The sequence below is a fragment of the Cherax quadricarinatus genome, chromosome 8, assembly GCF_038502225.1.
Source record: "Cherax quadricarinatus isolate ZL_2023a chromosome 8, ASM3850222v1, whole genome shotgun sequence".
NCBI lineage: Eukaryota > Metazoa > Arthropoda > Malacostraca > Decapoda > Parastacidae > Cherax > Cherax quadricarinatus.
The window spans coordinates 31180734-31201856 of NC_091299.1; the positions used below are offsets into that span (position 1 = coordinate 31180734).

General features: G+C 37.0%; 1 protein-coding gene across 7 annotated transcripts in view; it reads right to left on the bottom strand.

Moving 5' to 3' along the window:
* Window positions 1-790: 790 nt before the first annotated feature.
* The window catches only part of LOC128685489 (uncharacterized), a 254154-nt gene continuing 233821 nt past the window's right edge, over window positions 791-21123 (bottom strand). For 4 of the 7 annotated variants that reach the window (XM_053772051.2, XM_053772052.2, XM_053772049.2 and 1 more), the window contains 3 exons: window positions 8795-8946; window positions 7257-7295; window positions 791-2695 (listed from right to left, as the gene is read on the bottom strand). In XM_053772051.2, coding sequence (XP_053628026.2) covers window positions 2256-2695; window positions 7257-7295; window positions 8795-8946 — 631 coding nt within the window. In that variant the 3' untranslated portion in view covers window positions 791-2255. Of the gene's footprint in view, window positions 2696-7256; window positions 7296-8794; window positions 8947-17279; window positions 17413-21123 lie in introns of all 7 variants that reach the window. The other 3 variants (XM_053772054.2, XM_053772053.2, XM_070083019.1) reach the window with 3 other exon arrangements.

Genomic DNA, 21123 nt, shown 5'->3' on the forward strand with positions numbered 1-21123 from the left:
CACTTCTTTCACTGTCTCCAGTATTATAATCACCTCTATATTCGAGTGATTATTATTATAATAATAAAAAAGAAGCGCTAAACCCACTAGGATTATACAGCTGTATTCAACTGAAGAAACCTACTGTACAGGTAAAAATGTTTTGGCAACAATATAATTAGGCTAAGTGCTAAACCTGTATGGATTTTGGCAATATATAACGTAATAAATTTCAGCACTAAACACATTTAGGCAGTGCCCAAGTGCTGCATCTGTCTTCGTCATATTGTCAGTGTTGTGCATCATTAAAGTAAAATCAAAGGTTTAGATTACTTATGTCTAGTGTCAAGCTGTATGTCTAGGTAAGCAGAACCTTGTATTCGAGCCTCTATACGATGACAGCACTTAGATTATATTATTAATGAAAAATGCTAGGTCCTCAAGAATCATACAGCACTTACAGTACATTGCTTAATGTTTGCAAACCTCCCTCCCCCTTCACCACTGGCACTGTCAGAGCCAATGACAAAAAGTGTAATCACTTCCACCATATACATGAGTCCCTCCTCCATGGTTGGTGCTCTTGGTTAAATAATATTGGTTGCCATTCTTGGTTAAATGTAATGACACCATGTTTGGTTAAATAAATTGGTTGCCATCATCTTTATTACCACAATGTTTCTTGTGTTAAATGATATTTAGTCATCTTACGCCAGTTTCATTTTAGGATAGGAGACTTATGATATTTCATCCTACCATAGTTAGAGAGTTATACTAGTCTGCATGTTTCTGAGGTTAGAAAAAGGAAAAAGAAACTAATAAATTATCTATTTTGTATAAGGCTTTGCATTTACACCGTTTATATATAACAACATCATTTGGTGGCGCTCAAATGCCTTTGAGCAGACATTAACAAATAACTATGAAATGTAATTTTATTTTACAATATCGTCCATACACACTTTAATAAGCACTAAGAAACCATTTATACCCCTCAATTGTACTGTACCATACGGTACTAGAGTTTTTAACTATTCATTATTGAGCAATGTTGTAACGTTTTGCTGTATGCATAATAATCACTAGTCCACAGCCATATGCTTAGAGGTTCATTATTTACATGTTACATCACACATTGTTCTCATTATAGTGTTTTTTTCCTAGGGATACTGTTATGTACATACTGTATGAAGTGTTGCACAGCAGAAAAGAATAAGCACCAAATTCAAACAATGGAGAAAAATGCAGGCTTTGTGGAGTGCATAGCTAGGAAGCTCAGTTACCATACTATTATGGGACTCTGAGCCTAACTTACAGATGCAGGAAACAATATCAACACATTAAGGAATTAATTTGTTCACTAACCTAGATTTTGGCAATGGTGGCATTAATTTTTTTTCTGATACACAACACCTCATATGACCCTTACAGGTTTAGTGCTTTTCCATGATTATGAAATATACTGTTATGTACAGAAACTCACAAGTTTGACTAATTCTCAGGTTAAATTATTTAAGGCCAGTGTTCAAATTTTTTGACCTGAATAAACCATACCTTGGGCAGGGATAGAACCCGCAATCAAAGAATCATAAAACTCCAGACTGATGCGTGTTGGTCTTGAGTTTTATGACAATGATCGTGGGTTCTATCCCCGCCAGTGGTATGGTTTGTTTACAATCGTGTCATTATGACTTCTGAATAAATTTTTAGCTAAATCTCTCAACCTCCACCAAAAATAGTTATCCAGACAAATAAAATTTACAAACTAAACTTTCAAACTATCATGAATGTAACAATATGAGGAGGAAGGTGTTGCGTAGCCCTAGATCTGTCAGTCCCACTTGCATGTGGCAAGTACATTATCACTGCTCCTATCTTGTAATGTTGGCATCATAGTGCAGTTGTAATGTGCTTACCTCATGCTTATGAGGTCAGCAGATTAAGGCCATTCTTATTACTCCACTACCATATATTTACAATATACTGTAATATCTTGATACAGTATGATGCTTTTTAAAGCAAATATTCTTCCATATCCTAGCATTTTGCATACTCCTTGAGATTTATTCCAGTACAGAATACTACTTAGCACTGGACATTATTGTTATTAAATACTGTTTTAAATCACACATAAAAAGAATTGTGTAATGAATAACAAAACACACTTTTTTGAAATGTGTGCTTTTACATAAATAAACATAACAGAAAGAGAAATGCACTGTGACTCACTTCATATATACACAAACAAATATTAAAAATATTATACACTGATCAGCTCACCAGCGTCGATCCCTCCCACCCCGACCTCCCATACTGAACCCTCCTCTGCCTCCACCTCCTCTTCCACCCCGCCGATTCCCACTGCCACTATCCTCTCCATCAGATCGGTCTCGTAAACTTCTACTGTATGGAGCCTGTGGGTTGGCCATACCACTGCCTGGTGGTCTATTGAAAGGGTTTGGCCCTATTGGCATGCCAGAATATGGTCCAGGCATTGGTCCCCAACCCCAGGGCCCTCCTGGGCCCATGTATGATCCAGGACCACTTGGGAATCCACCTGGGGCACCAGAGAAGTTAGCGCCACCACCAGGAAAACTGCCTGGTCCACCTTGAAAATTCCCAGGGCCAGAGAATGGTCCACATGAGCCATCTGATGTAGCAGCATCTGGTCCACTTGATCTGGCCGGCCCACTGCCTTCATGTGTTGCTGAATCATCTGCAACAAATTAATTAGAAATAGAATTTGTTTGTATACAAAATTACAGTACATTCTCCAGTATAATGATGATGGAATTTTGGGGGGATATTTGTTATCAATCAGCAATAAGGAATACTGTCTTATTTTCCCAGTAAACATGGGTTAATAATGCACTAATGTAGACTCGCATCAATTGTCATAAAACTTGCAAAGTACAGTGTCTCTCTCAGCATCTAGATTACACTTAATCATCTTGGAATCCTCATTTCTCGGACTGCCAAGAAAGCCTACAAAACATTGGTAATTCTCTTGATTTTTCAATTAATGATTAACTTCTTGTAAGTAAATTCTACAAAAATCAAATCTTTCCCTGTCTGAATCACTACTCTTATAACTAATGAAGTTGTATTTACCAGAAGTGATGCAATTCAGAAGTTATTCACTATACTGATGCACCTGACCTTACCTTTATTAGACTCTAACTGGAATGTTATAACTCTCTTACATTTCTGCTTACAAAGCTCTTACTCTCAAGAATTTGAGAGATGTAATCCCTGCTTGATCATTCAGCATTTCCACTGCAGTCAATTTTGAATACAATTTTTTTTTTTTGATGACTGCAGATTAGAATGCCATGCAGTTTAATTTTTCCATTAAAGTTCTTTGAAACCTTGAATCTCACGTCCGCCAATCATTCCCTTATACAGCCTCTCCTCACTTAATGACGGAGATCTGTTCCCGAGACCTTGTCGGTAAATGAATTCGTCGCTAAGTGAGGAGCATACTATGATCAGAGTGGGTTTGTGTCAACCATCTTTGATATTGTTTTAACCCGTAAACGGTCCAAGCAGATCTACGTTCACATGTGTAGTGCTACAAAAGTAGATCTAATTTTTTTTTACATATTTTCAAATGTAGAAAAACAAAAAGAAGATCTACTTTTTTTACATACTTTCAAATATTGAAAAAACGTATATATACGTTCGGACCGTTTACGGGTTAATGTCACCTTTGCACCATTTATAATATTTCTGGTATATTTTTAACCCTTTCAGGGTTTCGGCCATACTAGTACGGCTTATGCACCAGGGTCCATGACGTACTATACTCATAAATTCTAGCGCCTTCAAATCTAGTGAGAGAAAGCTGGTAGGCCTACATATGAAAGAATGGGTCTATGTGGTGAGTGTGCGCAGTATAAAAAAAATCCTGCAGCACACAGTGCGTAATGAGAAAAAAAAAAACTTTGACCGTGTTTTTGGATTAAAATAGCGACTTTGCACTGTATTTTCGTATGGTATTTATTGTTGTATTCTAGTTTTCCTGGTCTCATTGTATAGAATGGAAGACATATTACAGAAATTGAGATGGTTTTGACTGGTTTTGCAATGAAAAGTACCTTGAAATTGAGCTCAAAGTAGCAGAAATGTTCAATTTTACCAAAGTTCAAAAGTAAACAAATCATCCTAAGCGTCCAATACACGTCAACTGGTGAGTCTAATATTCTTTCACAGGTGCGCCGATATTATTTATACCATTTCTACACTAATGCAGTAGTCTGCATAACAGTAAATCTTCTATTTTTTGTGAGAATAAAAATTCAAAATGGAAAGCAAAAGAATGTAAGAGGGGCGTGGGGACGTGACTAATGAACAGAGGAAATGTTATTTTAGTGCCAGGAATGTCTTTCTTGTTTATTCTGGACCCTATTTGGAAATTGGCATCTTTTGAAATTTGTGTGAAATTGGCAAAATTGCTAAATTCTGACCACTGTATTGGATAATTGAAATTGGTAAATTGGTGGTTTCTTGTACTCAATCAATAGAAAAAATGGAGTTCTAGAGAAATAGTTATGATTTTTGTCGACTAGTACATTGGAATTGGCTGAAAATAGGGCTCAAAGTGGGCAAAATAGCCGATGCGTAAACATCGTTGAGACCGCTAACTCCGCAAGAGCATAATTCCGTAAGTTTTCCATCAAATTTCATACTTTTGGTGTCATTATGATCGGGAAAAGATTCTCTATCTTTTCTTAAGAATTTTTTTTTTTTTTTGAAATTTGGGGGACCCTGAGAACAAGTCTCTGAGAGGGCCTGTGGACCCTGAAAGAGTTAAATGTTTATACAGTAGTGTACTGTATACTGAAATAAACAGAATACAGGAAATCAGCTCTAATATACAGTACAGTGGACTCCTGGTTATCGGCTGGTTTGGTTATCGGCCAACTTGGTTATCGGCTGTTCGCTCGGTTATCGGCCGTTTTGGACGCATCCATCTGCCAGCTGGGGCAGCTTGTGCTTCAGTTTGGCTTTGTCTCTCGGTGGCTGAGGAAGCTTCTGCTCATACATCCAAACATTTTGCTTGTTTACCATTGTTTTTAGTGGTTTTTCTTGCAGTGCAACTGTGAAATAAGTAACCATCGCTCCAAAGAAAGTTCCTAGTAAAGTTCCTGTGGTAAAGAAAGTAAGAAACAACATGGAATTTAAGCGTGAAGTGACAGAAAAGTTTGAGAGTGGTATGAAGGTGGTGGAACTTGCCAGGATGTACAGCAAGAATAAATCAACAATTACATCCATCCTGGCAAAGAAAGAACAAATCAAAGATGCTAATGTTGCAAAACTAACTAAACAAAGGACACTGATAATGGAAGAGATGGAAAAGTTATTATTATTGTGGATTAAGGAAAAAGAATTAGTGGGAGACAGTGTAGTGGAGTCGATCATTTGTGAGAAGGCAAAGCAGTTGCATGAGGATCTTGCAAAGAAAATGCCTGGAACAAATGCTGCAATTTGTGAATTTAGGGCCAGCAAAGGATGGTTTGATAGATTTAAGAAGCATAGTGGCATACACAGTGTTGTAAGGCATGGTGAGGCTGCAAGTTCTGACAAAATATGTTCACGAATTCCAGGACTATGTAAAGGCTGAAGGATTTGAACCCCAACAAGTTTTCAGTTGTGACGAAACAGGCCTGTTTTGGAAGAAAATGCCAAACAGGACCTACATTACCCAGGAGGAAAAAGCACTGCCAGAACACAAGCCTATGAAAGACAAGCTTACTCTTTTGTTGTGCGTTTTGCTAGTGGGGATTTCTAAGTGAAGCCTTTACTTGTGTATCACTCAGAATATCCCAGTGTTTAAGAAAAAAAATGTCATGAAGAATAGATTGTGTGTGATGTGGAAAGCTAATCATAAGGCATGGGTCACAAGGCAAATTTTCAAAGAGTGGGTTAATGATGTGTTTGGCCCAAGTGTGAAAAAATACCTCATGGAATAGAAATTGCCACTCAAGTGCCTCCTGTTATTGGACAATGCTCCTGCACATCCTCCAGACTTGGAAGACCATGTGTTTAGGGACTTCAGTTTTATAAAAGTGAAGTTCTTGCCTCCTAACACCACTCCTCTCCTCCAGCCCATAGACCAGCAGGTCATTTCTAACTTCAAAAAACTCTACACAAAAGCAGTGTTTCAAAAGTGCTTTGAAGTGACCTCGGACACTCAGCTGACCCTAAGAAAGTTCTGGAGGAATCACTTCACTATCCTCCATTGCATAAGCCTTATAGGTAAGGCTTGGGAAGGAGTGACTTCCAGGACTTTGAACTCTGCTTGGAGAAAACTGTGGCCAGACTGTGTCCAAGAGAGGGATTTTGAAGGGTTTGAGACTCACTGTGACCCTGACCCTGCCAACCCTGTGGACTCAAATGTGTTTTTGGGGAAGTCCCTGGGGTTGGAGGCGAGTGGTGAGGATGTGGAAGAGTGGGTGGAGGACCACAGGGAAGAGCTTACCACTGAAGAGCTGCAAGAGCTTCAACTTGAACATCAACAGACTGCAGCTGAGGAACTTGCTTCAGAGGAGGAGGAAGAGGGAGTGAAGGAGGGGTCTTCTTCAGAGATTAAAGAGGTGTGTGCAATGTGGGCCAGGGTGCAAGCTTTTGTAGAGAAACACCACCCTGACAAAGCTGAAACAAGCCATATCTGCAACATGTTTAGTGACAAAACCCTGTCCCACTTCAGGGAAATCTTAAAGAGATGCCAGAAACAGAGCACTCTGGACAGTTATTTTGTGAGACAGGGGTCCAGTGACTCTCAAGCTGGCCCTAGTGGCATTAAAAGACAGAGAAGGCATTGCTACCTAGTCTTCATGGAGGGGGATTCCCCTTCCACACACTAACTCCTCCCTCTTTCCTCCTCCCTATCTTCCAGAAGCCAGCATTAGCCTTCGATAAAGGTATGTAATACTTACATAATTTTTGTGAATATTTTTGTTTGGAATGAATTAATTTTATTTCCATTAATTCTTATGGGAAATATTAATTTGGTTATCAGCCGACCTTCAGGAACGGATTACGGCCGATAACCAGGGGTCCACTGTATTTAGGTATGCATACTGGTCAGAGAGCCCATCGTAAGTCTGAGTCCTTGGTAAACAAGCACATCGTTAAGTGAGGAGAGACTGTATTGGTAACATGCTTAAACAGTAGCAACAGGATTGACTTGTATTATCTCAGTGACACAAAAAAAAAAAAAAAATACACATGTCTATGGGAAACACACCTAAATTTAGCAATATAAGGTATCTTACCTGATTCTCCATTTGATCTTCTTGCTGCCTTTCTTTCATCTGGGATTAAAAAAATTGTGTGTGTTAGAAAGTAAATGATTTGGACTAACATTTACTACAAAAATGGAGATTTAAAGCTATTATCTTTTAAAAGTAAATGTTAAACAAAAGAAAAAAAAAAGTTTATTGCCTATGAAAGTAATAATTCAAAAAAAAAGGGAGGGATGGCTCTGAAGATATACTGGATCGCAGCTACCAGCTTCCTGCAAAATGTTGCTAAAAATGACCAAACCAATAGACTTCCTGAGGGCTTTAGGATAAGAAATGCCAACAATAATAATCAGAGAGACCAGAACACTTAAATCTACTTCATGTGACTAAGATACAGTATACTATATCTGAAATGATCTTAATATAAAAAATTAAAAATAAAGAAAAAGTAATACTGTACTGGTATCACTGGACATTGAAGGATATCCCAAATAAATTAGCTTGCATAGCAACTGAACAAGTTAAAGATGGCCAGGTGGAATGGTCTTTTTTGCATTATGCTTCACCTACATAAGGTCTATTCATCTACAGAGATAGGCAAATGTATTATCTAAAAAAAATTAAAGGTAAAATTTCAACTAGGAAAGAAATCAAACTATTGCATCACCTTCACTTCTGCTCAGCTGCAATATGTGCCTAACAAATGAAAAAAGGTTCCTCCAAAGTAGTTTATACCTGCTTGTCATTAATAATGTTAAGAAAAAAGTTTGAGGATATGGTACTTGAAAAGGCCTAAATGCTTAATAAAATAATAGTTAAGAATTTACAGCTATCTCTTGCATATACTGTACAGTTCTAGATAAGAAGCCTATCAAAATACACACAAATCTGAATGAAATAAAATTTGGAAAAAAAGAAAGAAAAAGCTTGAGAAAAGCATGTAATTGTACAGTACTTTAAAATATTCAATAAAAATTTGTTATGCCATCTCAGTAGTAGTATTGACTCAATAGTAAAACTTAAAAAAAAACCTCTACTACTTCAGCATAACTCTCAAAAACACTGTTTATGTTAATGAAGACTATCTCTTCTAAGATATATATAAACTAAATCTACTTTTATACAACACTACATTATTCTAAAATTATATACAAGCAGCTCCTTACAATGGTGGAACCAAAGTTAAAATAGTGTGGGGAGTCAAAAATTGTTTTTGAAGGTGGCTATAGGAAAAGCCATAAAAATATTAACTAATACATGCCTAAAATTATATAAAAGGTTGACAATATTTCAAAACAGGAGTAGGAAAACAATAGCAACTGCCTGAAGGGTGCAATAGATATCAGTAGTAATAAAAGTCTGTATGAAGATTTTTCTTGGAAAAGAGAGTACTTATGAGTATAAGGGAAGAATAGACTGCATATATTGCAGTGCTTCACCATGCTCCTAGCCTGCCTTGGTGTTCTTAAAAGGACATCTGCAACAGTGGACATACTCAGCTACACTCCTCCTCAGCACAGCTTCAATTAGTCTGTCAACAGAGACCAGACGGATGAGTGGGTACAAACCTTGCGGGCTACATGATCTTTGTCTCTTCATGCTGGGCTCTGGGGTTTCCTCCCGCCCTCTTGCAGTACCCCCAGCACCCTGGAGGGCCTCGGTCGGAGGGGGAGGGGGTGGTGGTGGCATCAGCAGGGATGCAGTCATATCTCTGGCCACCCTAGGGTAGTAAACGGGATGCAAATTTATAGATGGCGAAGATTCAGCCTGGATGTCTTCTCAGACTCTTGGAGTCGAATATTACAAGAACAAACTATGTCTTGTCACACATCTCTGAAAGTAACTTGAGGGGTATGTGATAGAAATGGCCTTGATCACATTTCCAAGTACCATACTTATTTTTCACATCCAACTCTTGATTTTCTTGGTGGGTGATCTGGATGAGCTTTCCAAAATGTCTCATATATAAACAATGCTTGAAGGTAACCCATGATGCCAAAAAATACAATGAGCACAGCATAACAGTAGAACTATCATTTTCTAAACAAAAATATGAACAGCTGCAATGGCCAGAGTTGAATTCAAGCATTTAAGTGTCATGTATAAGACAATGCCTATTATAATTTACAGCTCCATTAATATCACCAAATAAACTGTGCATGGAAATAAATTTTTTGTGTATTGCAATCTAGTAAGAGCATTATTAATATAACATGAGTCAATAGTTTAATTGCTCTCTCGTTAAGGTAAATGTTTACTGATAGTTACTTTTTTCTATATTTCTGAACCCTAAAATGTAGAACAAGCAGATGGCTTCACTGACAATCATTCAAAACCAGAGATGAAAAGCTTTCGGGGGTTCCAATGTTTTAACATGATATATTTTAATATAAATAAGGCTGAAGTATCAAATCCTGCTGAAATTTAAATGGTAAATAAACCAATTAAATTTATGACTAAATTACTGAAGTACAGACTTTTAATTTATTTATATAACTGACAGAACAAGGGAGGGGAGGGAGTAGAAGCATTTGGCCACCATCTGAAAATACAGGCCAGCTCCATAAGGCAAGATATGCAAAGCAAGTTAAGTAATGCAGTTAAATTTGGCATACATTAAAATCTTTCAATAGTGGTAAATGAACTGTGAGTGAGTACATCTTCTCAAGGCCATCAGACCTAAATACTGTAGATACAAAAGATCTCTTCATGGACACCAGACCTAAGTAGACACAAAAGGCTGTATCGGTTAATAAGCGTACATCTAGTTATGATACGGTAAACTTTCACCACATACCACACAGGAATAATTATGAGAAAAATAGTACACTAAAAATTACTTCAATACACTGAACAAAGTTAATGCCAAGCATTACAAATATTAACTGAATTTAGATTACATACAATGTAAGGAGTATATGGTATACCTAGCTATCGTGACATCATATCATGCAACACAATGAACAATCCCCTTACAGTTATGTATGCTTAATTTAATTAAAAAGAGGCAGAGAGAAAGAGAGGGAGAGAGAGAGATCACAATACACAATGTCCAAGCAACCTGCACTATCTGCTTCTGCTTTGTCTAGTAAAGAACACCTGTGGCAAATCATCTGCCTTTCAGCATACCAATCACATTTAGAATGCTCATTCCACAATACAATTCAGGCCGAGGACACACAAAATGAAATGCTGACATCTTGTAAAGTACAGCGTATTTTGATATTGAAAGCTCTTGAGTAAGGAATAAACATAAAAATACCAATCTCTGTTTCAAAATGGTTGGTATACAGCAGGCAGCTTTCAACCTGTGAGATGAACTAAAAATACATATCTTGACATTATAATTCTAATACTGGTATTTAATACAGTTTTCTCATTATTTATCACAACTAAAATTTAACTTAACACTTTCAGTGACCATCACAAAGAACTATGTCATTGAGGCCAGGGGTCCCTCACGTAGTTCTACGTCATGAGCTCAGCTCATTTACATAAGCTGTGAGCAGTAAATTTTAGTTTAGATATGAGAAAATGGGTCTATGCAATGAGAGTGAGTGCACAGTATAAAAAAAATCTTGCTGCACACAGTGCATGATAGGAAAAGAAAAAACTCTGACCATGTGATAATTTTAAAATAGCGACTTTGAGGTGTTTTCTAGGATGATTTTATGATTTTATTGGCTGTTTCTTGGTATCATTTGATAGATTTGAGTACATACTACTACTACTACCACCACTAATAATAATAATTTTTATTTCTACAAGTACATGTACAAGGTGTACAGTCCTAGCTGACATCAGTGACATACTACTACAGTGGAACCCCGAGTTTCGGCTGCCCTGAGTATTGGCTGCTTCGAGTTTCGACTGCTTTTTTCTGCTAAATTTTGTCCCAAGTTTCGACCTGTGCCCTGTGTTTCGGTCGGCATACCAGACCTGTCTGCCTGTCCACGCAGGCGTTGTGAGCCAGTCTAGCTATGTTTATCCTTGAGTGAACATTACTCTGCGTGCTCATCCAAACATTTCAAAATAAATTCATTGTGTTTAGTGCTTGTTTATTGATTGTGATGGTGAAATAAGCCACAATGGGCCCAAAGAAACTTCATAGTGGCAGCCCTTTGGTAAAGAAAGTGAGAAACACAATAGAATTGAAGAAAGAAATTGTAGCAAATTACCAAAGTGGAGGAGGAAGAGAGAGGGAAGAATGTGCCTTCTTCAGTGATTCTATGATATGTATGATACTAAAGCAGCGTGAGTCGATAAAGGCTATAGCACCAGCCAGCGATAAAGTGTAGTAAGTAAGTTAAGCGATTAATCGATAGAAAAAGGACAGCACGAAACTGACTCCTCCAATGTTGTTGGAGTTGTATAGGGTGACTGACAACACCGCCATCTCTGCTGCCATCATCACCACCACTATGTAAGGTTTATCTTTCAGTGCCCTTATACACCCAGCAACAAACAACACAGCAACACTCGTCAATTAGGGAGAGAGACATATGACATATTTTATTCATTTTAGAGTATATATCATGTTTCTATGTTATTAATATTGTTTATTATGTCATATTAGATGAATTGTGCTAGATAAATAAGCTGTAGAGTTGATATTAGTGTCATATTGAAGGATTATCTTGTCCTGACTTCAAACAAACTCTCCTGCTTCTCTCATATGCCAATAAGAGTCTTCAATAAAGGTAAAACTGATTTAAATGTTCATTTATCCATTAAAATTAGTGTTTTACATTTATTTCTCATTGTTTTCTGTATGTAAAACCTATAATATTTATTCTTTAAAAAAATGAATTTTTTGTGAATATTTTTGGGTGGAATGCATTACATGTAATTGGATTTACATTATTTCTTACGGGAAATATTGCTTCGACTTTAGGCCATTTCGACTTTAGACCTTGCTCCTGGAACGGATTAGGGCTGAAATTCGGGGTTCCACTGTACGTATATAGAAAGCCCCTTGTTTTGCAGAGCATTTTGGGCAAATTAGGTCAATTTTGTGGCCAGGATGCAACCGACACCAGTTGACTAACACCCAGGTACCTGTTTTACTGATAGATTCAATTCAATTCAATTCAAAGTTTATTCTCTATAAGGATTACAATGCTGAGTTTACAGAAATTTGGTTATTGTGTGGTTTACATGTAGTAAAATTGTGATTACAGAGTGTACCACTAGAACGCTTAGCATGGCTAGGCATTTCGGGCAGAGATGAACATGGACAGCAGATGTCTTAAGGAAACACATCCTAATGTTTCCACCTGTACCGGGGATCGACCCCTGGACCTCAGTGTGTGAGCTGAGTGCACTAGCAATCAAGCTACTGAAATAGAGATGATTTTGTTTGGTTTCAGGACCAGAAGTAGCCTGAAATTGGGCTCAAAGCAGAGGAAATATCAGTTTTGCCAATTTTCCTGAGGACAGGCAAGGCCTCCCTAACCCCCCCTAGTCTGTTTTATGGGTTTTTAGTAGGTATGAGTGAATTATTGGGATGCTGTATATCATGACCAACCATTTCTGGTTATATTTTATTATCCAGGAAATGAGTAAATCCTCCATTTTTTTTTTTGTGTGTGATTATGAATTCAAAATGGAAGCAAGTGTAATACAGGAGAGGTGTGGGGATGTGATTAATGAACAGAGGAAATATTTTAGTTTAGGAATGTCTACATTGTTTATTTTGCACTCTAATTTTAAACTGGTATTTTTTAAATTTTCTGTAAAATTGGCCAAATTACTGACTTCTGTGTTATAGGGTAGTTGAGATAAGGGAATAGGTGGTTTCTTGTGCTCATTTGATAGAATGAAAGGCATACTAGCAGATGTGTAAATTGTGCCCAGACCACTAACTCCAATGGCAGGTCATCATCTAAGACCAGCATCAGGAAATACTTGTCCTGTTTCCTGACGAACCTAACCACTAACTTTGCACCAGCATAATTCTGTAAGTTTTCCATCAAATTTTGTACTTTTAGTGTCATTACCTTCAGAAAAAGAACCTCTACAGTTTCAGAAGATTTACTTTTTTAAGTGGACAATGGGAGCAATATTAATTTGGGGAGTCTGGACAGTGAAATGGTTAACAGTCTACATTCAAAATGTGTTTAAAAATTGAGATGCAGATGGGTAAAAACAATTAAATGCAAATATGAAATAAACAAAAACTGACTTGTACAAAGGGAAATTCTATAAGCATTATACAATACAGTTTAAAAAAATGGGTGGTCCAAAGATAGTGAAGAGGTTTCCTGTGAAAAAACTGTACATCAAAGGACTCGACAGAAGTGGTAATATTACGACATTAAGCAAATACGTATACACTCGTGTTAATAAAATATAACGCATTTTAAAATGTAAACATTACATGGTAAATTATGGTGAGAGGGTAAATCAAATATGGAGGACTGAAGAGTGCAACAGTATGTATCAATATGTGAATATAAGATAAAATAACATTAAAGTGGAGTACAACATGCACTACAGCCAAGAATGTATCGAGAGACTCAGTAGTTGCACTACAGCAGCAACAATCTTATCCTTTGCACTTCCAGGATGTGGGATGTCCTGACCTTTAAGCTGGTAAAAACACATTTACATATAATAATGAAAGTATGGTGTAAAAATTCATTAAAGTTAGAATGAAATGATAATATAAACATAAAAATACAACTTAAGCTAAGTGACCTCTTAAAGATGACATGAAATTTGAGGTCTATAAAATTGAATCAGTATGTGAAATGTGTCCAGGAGAATTATATATTAGAACTATAAATATATTTCTGAAACTTATCTACATTGCCTTTACATAAAAAAGCAACTGTACATTATTACAATTATCAAATTTATGGAGAAACATAAACCCACAGGCTTAATGTAATGCCTGGGGGGATAAGCAGTAATCAGGTTCAATCCATGAGAATACATGTCCAGTTCTTTGCATTCAGTGCCCCTCACTAGCATCAGGGAAATTCCCTTTGGGGGAACAAATGGGCAAAACTTCATTAAATGTTAACGAGGTAAATTTATGTACAATATATAACACTACACCTTGTCTCCTTTTACTTTTAAAAAGAACAGGACATCAGTGAATGTCTAATATGCATTTGAAATCTAATTTTTTATTCAAAATGGCCACAACCACCAAACTCAAAAACTGTCATAACAAGACTAAAAACTGGATGTCCCAACAATTTACGACTGAATTTATCGCTGTTATTCTGAAACTGACTTTGGCTTGTTTGTTTATACTAGTAAGCAAAGCAAATAAAAAATATGGTACAGACAGACAGGTAGTTCATTTAACATAAATGCAAGTAATACAAAATTCTTCTCAGTAAGAGAGTGCTCTTGAAGAATCATATCTAAACTGAACTCAATAAAAGAGCTGAGTTGAAGAATCAAAGGTCTAAATTCTACTCACTGAGTATTCAGTAAGAATCCAAGGGTTTTAAATTACACTTTGGTAAAAATTAAAGATGTTCATGATACTGGCTGCTTAAACAGTGTAAAATCTGCTATAAAATTGTCATGGGCTTGTGAGTCCTATTATAACTAAAGAGAATTAAAAATCTAGTTAAATTTCAAAGTGAAATACTGAAAGAATATGACATGAAGAGTGAAAGAAGTTGGAATTATTCACACAGTAAAAAACAGCCTGACTGAAGAGAACTGAAAAATCCCTGGTATCACTGAAAGACAGGACAGTGTAGTGTATTGTTGCATCATGCTCCTAACCAGTTAGTGATGAAAACAAGGATGAGAAGGATTATGGCCCAGTCTAAAATGCATGATAATCTAAACATGATGTGAAAATTGTTTCACCTCCAGGTTTGGGAAACCTCTTAACCCTTTGGCTGTTTTGGTCATATATATATGTCTTATGAGCCAGTGTTTCGGATGTATATACTATACTCAATAATTCTAGCGGCTTCAAATCAAGCAGGAGAAAGCTGGTAGGCCCACATGTGAGAGAATGGGTCTGTGTGGTCAGTATGCACCACATAAAAAAAATCCTGAAGCAAGCAGTGCATAATGAAAAAAAAAAAAAAAAAAAGACCGTTTTTTTGGATTAAAACGCCGACTTTGAGGTGTATTTTTGTATAGTATTTATCATTGTATTCTCGTTTTCATGGTCTCACGTGATAAAATGGAAAAAAATGTTACAGAAATAGAGATGATTTTGATTAGTTTCATGATGAAAACGACCTTGAAATTGAGCTCAAAGTAGCGGAAATGTTCGATTTTTACCAATGTTCAAGAGTAAGCAAATCACACCACACGTCCAATACACGTCAACTGGGGAGTCTAATATTCTTTCACTAGTGCACTGATATTATTTATACCATTTTTACAATAATGCAGTAGTCTGCACAACAGTAAATTTTGTATTTTTTGTATGAATAAAAAATCAAAATAGAAAGCAATAGTAATATAAGAGGGGCCTAGAGATATGACTAATGAAAAGAGGATATGTTATTTTAGTGCCAAGAATGTCTACATTGTTTATTTTGGACCCTATTTTGAAATTGGCATCTTTTTTAATTTTTGTGAAATTGGCCAAATTGTCAATTTCTGACCACTTTATTGGGTAGTTCAAATCGGTAAATGGGCGGTTTCTTGTACTCAATTGATAGAAAAAATAGAGTTCTAAAGAAATAGCTATGAGTTTGGTCAACTGGAACAATGGAATTTCCAAAAACAGGGCTCAAAGTCGGCGAATTCGCCAATGCGTATATGTCACCGAGACCGCTAACTTCACGGGAGCATAATTCTGTGAGTTTTCGACCAAATTTCATACTTTGGTGTCATTACCATCAGGAAAAGATTCTCTACCATTTCATAAGAAAAAATAATTTTGTTTTTTTTCCAAAAATTTTTCGACGTAGAATGACAGTTTCAGAAAGGGGCTTGCGACAGTCAAAGGGTTAAAGATTAAGGTATGTCTTGACCTTAGCAAGCAACAGCAAGGAATGAAATCTATTAACCTTTTCACTGTCGGTCCTGTAATATTGCAGCTTGAGAGCCAGCGTCGGTCCGGTAATACTACACCAAAATTCTAGCATCTTCAAATCTAGTGGGAGAAAGCTGGAAGGCCTGCATGTGAGAAAATGGGTCTATGTGGTCAGTGTGTTCAGTATAAAAAAAAAATTGTGGAGCCAGTGGTGCATTGTGGGAACACCATTTCAGTACGCCTTGTTTCCCATGTCTTGTGGTAAGAAATACCTCACTTCCCGGCAAACTGGGACTTTTCTTTTCCCAAGTGACAGTTCTAACACAGATGGAAGTGTCAGTGAAGATGAATTTCATGGTTTTGAGGAGTTTGTGACCAAAAGCAATGCCCAGGAAACCAGAAGGAAGGAATGAAGGATGGAGGAAAGAAAGAAAGGCAGGAAGGAAGGAAGGAAGGAAGAGATGAGAAGAAGGAAGGAAGGAAGAGATGAGAAGAAGGAAGGAAGGAAGAGATGAGAAGGAAGGAAGGAAGGAAGAGATGAGAAGAAGGAAGGAAGGAAGGAAGGAAGGAAGGATGACCCAGACAACCATCAACCTAGGATAACCCAAGAAAGTCAGACAAAGTGACTTATTTCCATGTGGGTGTTGGGGAATACAGCATGCTTGTTGAAGATGGTGTGGGCAATGGGTGGTGGTGATTGTGTAATGCGTCATTGTGACACCAGCCATGCCGCTCTCCGCACCCACAACAAAGGCCAAACACACACAACAACCTCTCACTAGCTGTAGCAGTTCTAGGAACATGTCGAGTGACTATATATGTGTATACAGTAGACGGTCATTTAACACAGTAGCTACGTTCCTGAAAACGCTACGTTAGGTAAAACCGCGTTAGACGAACTGAAGAACTTATGAGAAAAACAGAGTTACATTCCTGGGAGCCCCCAAAAAGTCAAACAACTTTTTTTTAGACCAACAAATCGTACAAAAATAAAAGTGAATATGTAATTGTAGTTCACTGTTGTGATGTATTATGTTGTTGTCACTGCTTAAGATTACAAAAGCAACAGAAATAATAATATTTCTTACCTTAAATTGTGGGTGCTGGTGTTTGTGGATGATTATGGAGAGTGGAAAGTTATGCTGTGGCCCTACTGGGCTGAGGTGGATGGTAGAGGTTCTGGTACTAAAGTCGATGGTTGTACTCGAGTGTGCATAAATTCTGTAATGGATTTCTGTTCTGTTTTACTCTGCAGTACATTACACAACTGAAGGTAAGGCATCAGCTGCTCTAGACACCATTTCAGGGTCCTCTTCAGTGAAAAAGTCTAACTTTAAGTCAGTCAGTCAGTCAGTCAATTCAGTAAGTCAATTCAGTAAGTCAGTCAGTCAGTCAAGTCAGTAAGTCAGTCAAATCAGTAATACAGTCAGTCAGTAAGTCAGTCATCACACCAACTCATATTTACCTCATTCTCGTGTGCACAAAGTGAAGCTTCATTACGGCCACAGGCTATCTCTTGTCTAATATCTCTATTTCCTTCGTCAATTCTAAGACTTCAATGCTTATATCTTTTCTTGCCACTTTTAGAAAAACTGGTATGCCTACTGGGTGCCATGATTGCTATGGTAACTGAAGATTAAAACACAATTCACAAACACAGCTAGCTTGGAGAGAAGTGGAACTGAACACATATTCATGAAGGCTGGGATGGAGGTGGTGGCAGTGTCGGGGGTGGCAGGGGATGGTGGGAAGTCCTCTGCTGACCCACAACAAGGCGACAGCTTGAGCTGGGGAAATTTTTTTTACACCCACAAACGAAACCGTGTAAAGTTAATTTTACGAAGTGTTGTATAAAACTGTGCCGCAATTTTTCAATTGCGCTATAACCAAATCATGCCAAATGAACTCATGTTAAATGATGGCCTACTGTATATATTATAGAACAATTGTAAAAACAACTTTTTTTATTGTTGGTTTCTGTAAATAGGTTTTGTAAACACTGTAATGATAATAATATTTGTGCAGCTATTGTGCTGCATACAACGAGTGGATATATATACAGTGGACCCCCAGTTTTTGGCCGGTGCAGAAATCGTACAATTCAGATTTCGAGCACTCTTCGGCGAAATCTCCCCCGGGTTTCGTACATCCCCTCAGAAATTGTTGGTACTAAACGTGTGTGCCTAGGCCATTCATACATTTGTGACTCACTCTTGGGCACATTAAATGTCTTATTTTAGGTTAATATAGACATTTACATTAATCCATCTATGATATTTTCTTCAAAATTATGTAAGAAATGCGTTACATAGCATATAAACATGCAATGTTTATATGGGGTGGAGGGTAAACCTTACGTTTTCTCTGGTCCAGCATTAGAGAAAACTGTATGAATCTGTGTTGGCCCAGTAACCACTCTTAATACTATATGTATAAGCTTTTGTTTAAAAATTTCGGCATGAATTATTCACTACCTCTCCTCCTGTTTATGATGGCATCTAAAGGTAATTGTTAGAAATGATTAATCTCAGTGAATGTGGTATGTTCATGGTAATAATATGGCTGTGGGCCGCAGTGTATGTAGTCGGTACATATACACTGGGATGTAGTCCGTCTGGGACTACAAAGAATACAGTGGAACCTTGACTTATGAGTTTAATCCGTTCCAGGAGCTAGCTTGTAACTCAATTTACTTTTACATCAAATTAATTTTCCTCATTTAAATTAATTGAAAAGCCATTAATTCGTTCCTGCACTCTGGAGAGACGAGAAAAAATACTTGAATATGATGCTATTATTAACTGTCGGCTTATGTATCTATCACAATTCATCTAATATGGCATAATAAACAATATAATTAACAAAGAAACACGATATATACTCTAGAATGAATAAAATAGGCTATAATATGGTGGCAAAGGCAGGGACGGAAGCATCCGCCATTCCCTGTCCAACTTTGACTATATAGTATCCTCCCATGCTCTTTTTGTAAGAGAAAATGGAATATTTTTGAGGCTATCTGCAGTAGATCACTAGTTTTCTAAGGAAAACACTGTAAATATCGTATACAAACACATAATAAATCATAATACACTACAGAATGTAAAGAAATAATAAACTGTTTATATAAAGTGTATATGTACTTATACACTGAACATAACTGATACAATTTGTTTTGTTTAATCACTGAACATAACTGATGTGGTATCTCCTACGAGCTGCTTCTCTCTCAACCACGTCTGCAACAGCTTTTTCATCTTTTCAAGGACAGAGGTCCGCAGCTTAGATATTATTGTAACGCCCTTGGCTGGCACTATAGCCTTTATTGACTCCTGCTGCTTTAATATCATACATATAGTAGATGTACTTCGCTGGTATTGTCTGGCTAAATCCACAACTTGTGCACCGTGCTCATGTTTATCTATGATTTCATGCTTTATTTCCATGGAAATCATTGTCTTTTTCTTCTAAGCACTGTCTTTTGCACTTATTTTCTTAGGACCCATGGTTAGAAATGCGAAATTTGGCCAAATCACTACGAAAAATGTAAGCAAAGCATGAGAGAACTGCTCCGACAACGACATAAATATGTGTACTGCCATCAGCTTTGCCAACTAGTGGCAGCATTCTTAATCATTATTTTTTTTTCTTTTTAACAAGTCTGCCGTCTCCCACCAAAGCAAGGTGACCCAGAAATAAAGAAAATCCCCAAAAAGAAAATACTTTCATCATTCAACACTTTCACCTTACTCACACATAATCACTGTTTTTGCAGAGGTGCTCAGAATACAACAGTTAAGAAGCATTTATGTATAAAGATACACAACATATCCCTCCAAACTGCCAATATCCCAAACCCCTCCTTTAACCCTTTCAGGGTCGAGAGGCCCTCTCCTAAACTCGTTCTCAGGGTCGAAAATTTTTCAAGAAAAAAAAAAAAAAATTCTTTATGAAATGATAGACAATCTTTTCCCAATCATAATGACACTAAAAGTATGAAATTTGATGGAAAACTTACGGAATTATGCTCTCGTGAAGTTAGCGGTCTCGATGATGTCTACGTATCGGCGATTTTGGCCACTTTGAGCCCTATTTTTGGCCAATTCCTATGTAGTAGTCGACAAAAATCATAAATATTTCGCTAGAACTCCATTTTTTCTATGGAATGAATACAAGAAACCACCCATTTCCCAATTTCAATTATCCAACAAAGTGGTTAGAAATTGGCAATTTTGCCAATTTCACACAAATTTCAGAAGATGCCAATTTCCAAAAAAGGTCCAGAATAAACAAGACAGACATTCCTGGCACTAAAATAACAAGTTCTCTGTTCCTTAGTCACGTCCCCAGGCCCCTCTTACATTTCTTTTGCTTTCCAATTTGAATTTTTATTCTCACAAAAAATAAAAGATTTACTGTTATGCAGACTACTGCATTAGTGTAGAAATGGTATAAATAATATCAGCACACTTGTGAAAGAATATTAGACTCACCAGTTGACGTGTATTGGACGCTTGGCATGATTTGTTTACTTTTGAACTTCGGTAAAAATCAAACATTTCTGCTACTTTGAGCTCAATTTCAAGGTACTTTTCATTATGAAACCAATCAAAATCATCTCAATTTCTGTAATATGTCTTCCATTTTATAAAATGAGACCAGGAAAACTAGAATACAACCATAAATACCATACGAAAATACAGTGCAACCTCACTGTTTTAATCCAAAAACATGGTCAAAGTTTTTTTTTTCTCATTATGCACTGTGTGCTCCAGGATTTTTTTTATACTGCGCACACTGACCACATAGACCCATTCTTTCATATGTAGGCCTACCAGCTTTCTCTCGCTAGATTTGTAGGTGCTAGAATTTAGGCGTTCTAGTACGTCAATAACCCTGGTGCGTAAGCCGTACTAGTACGTCGGAAACCCT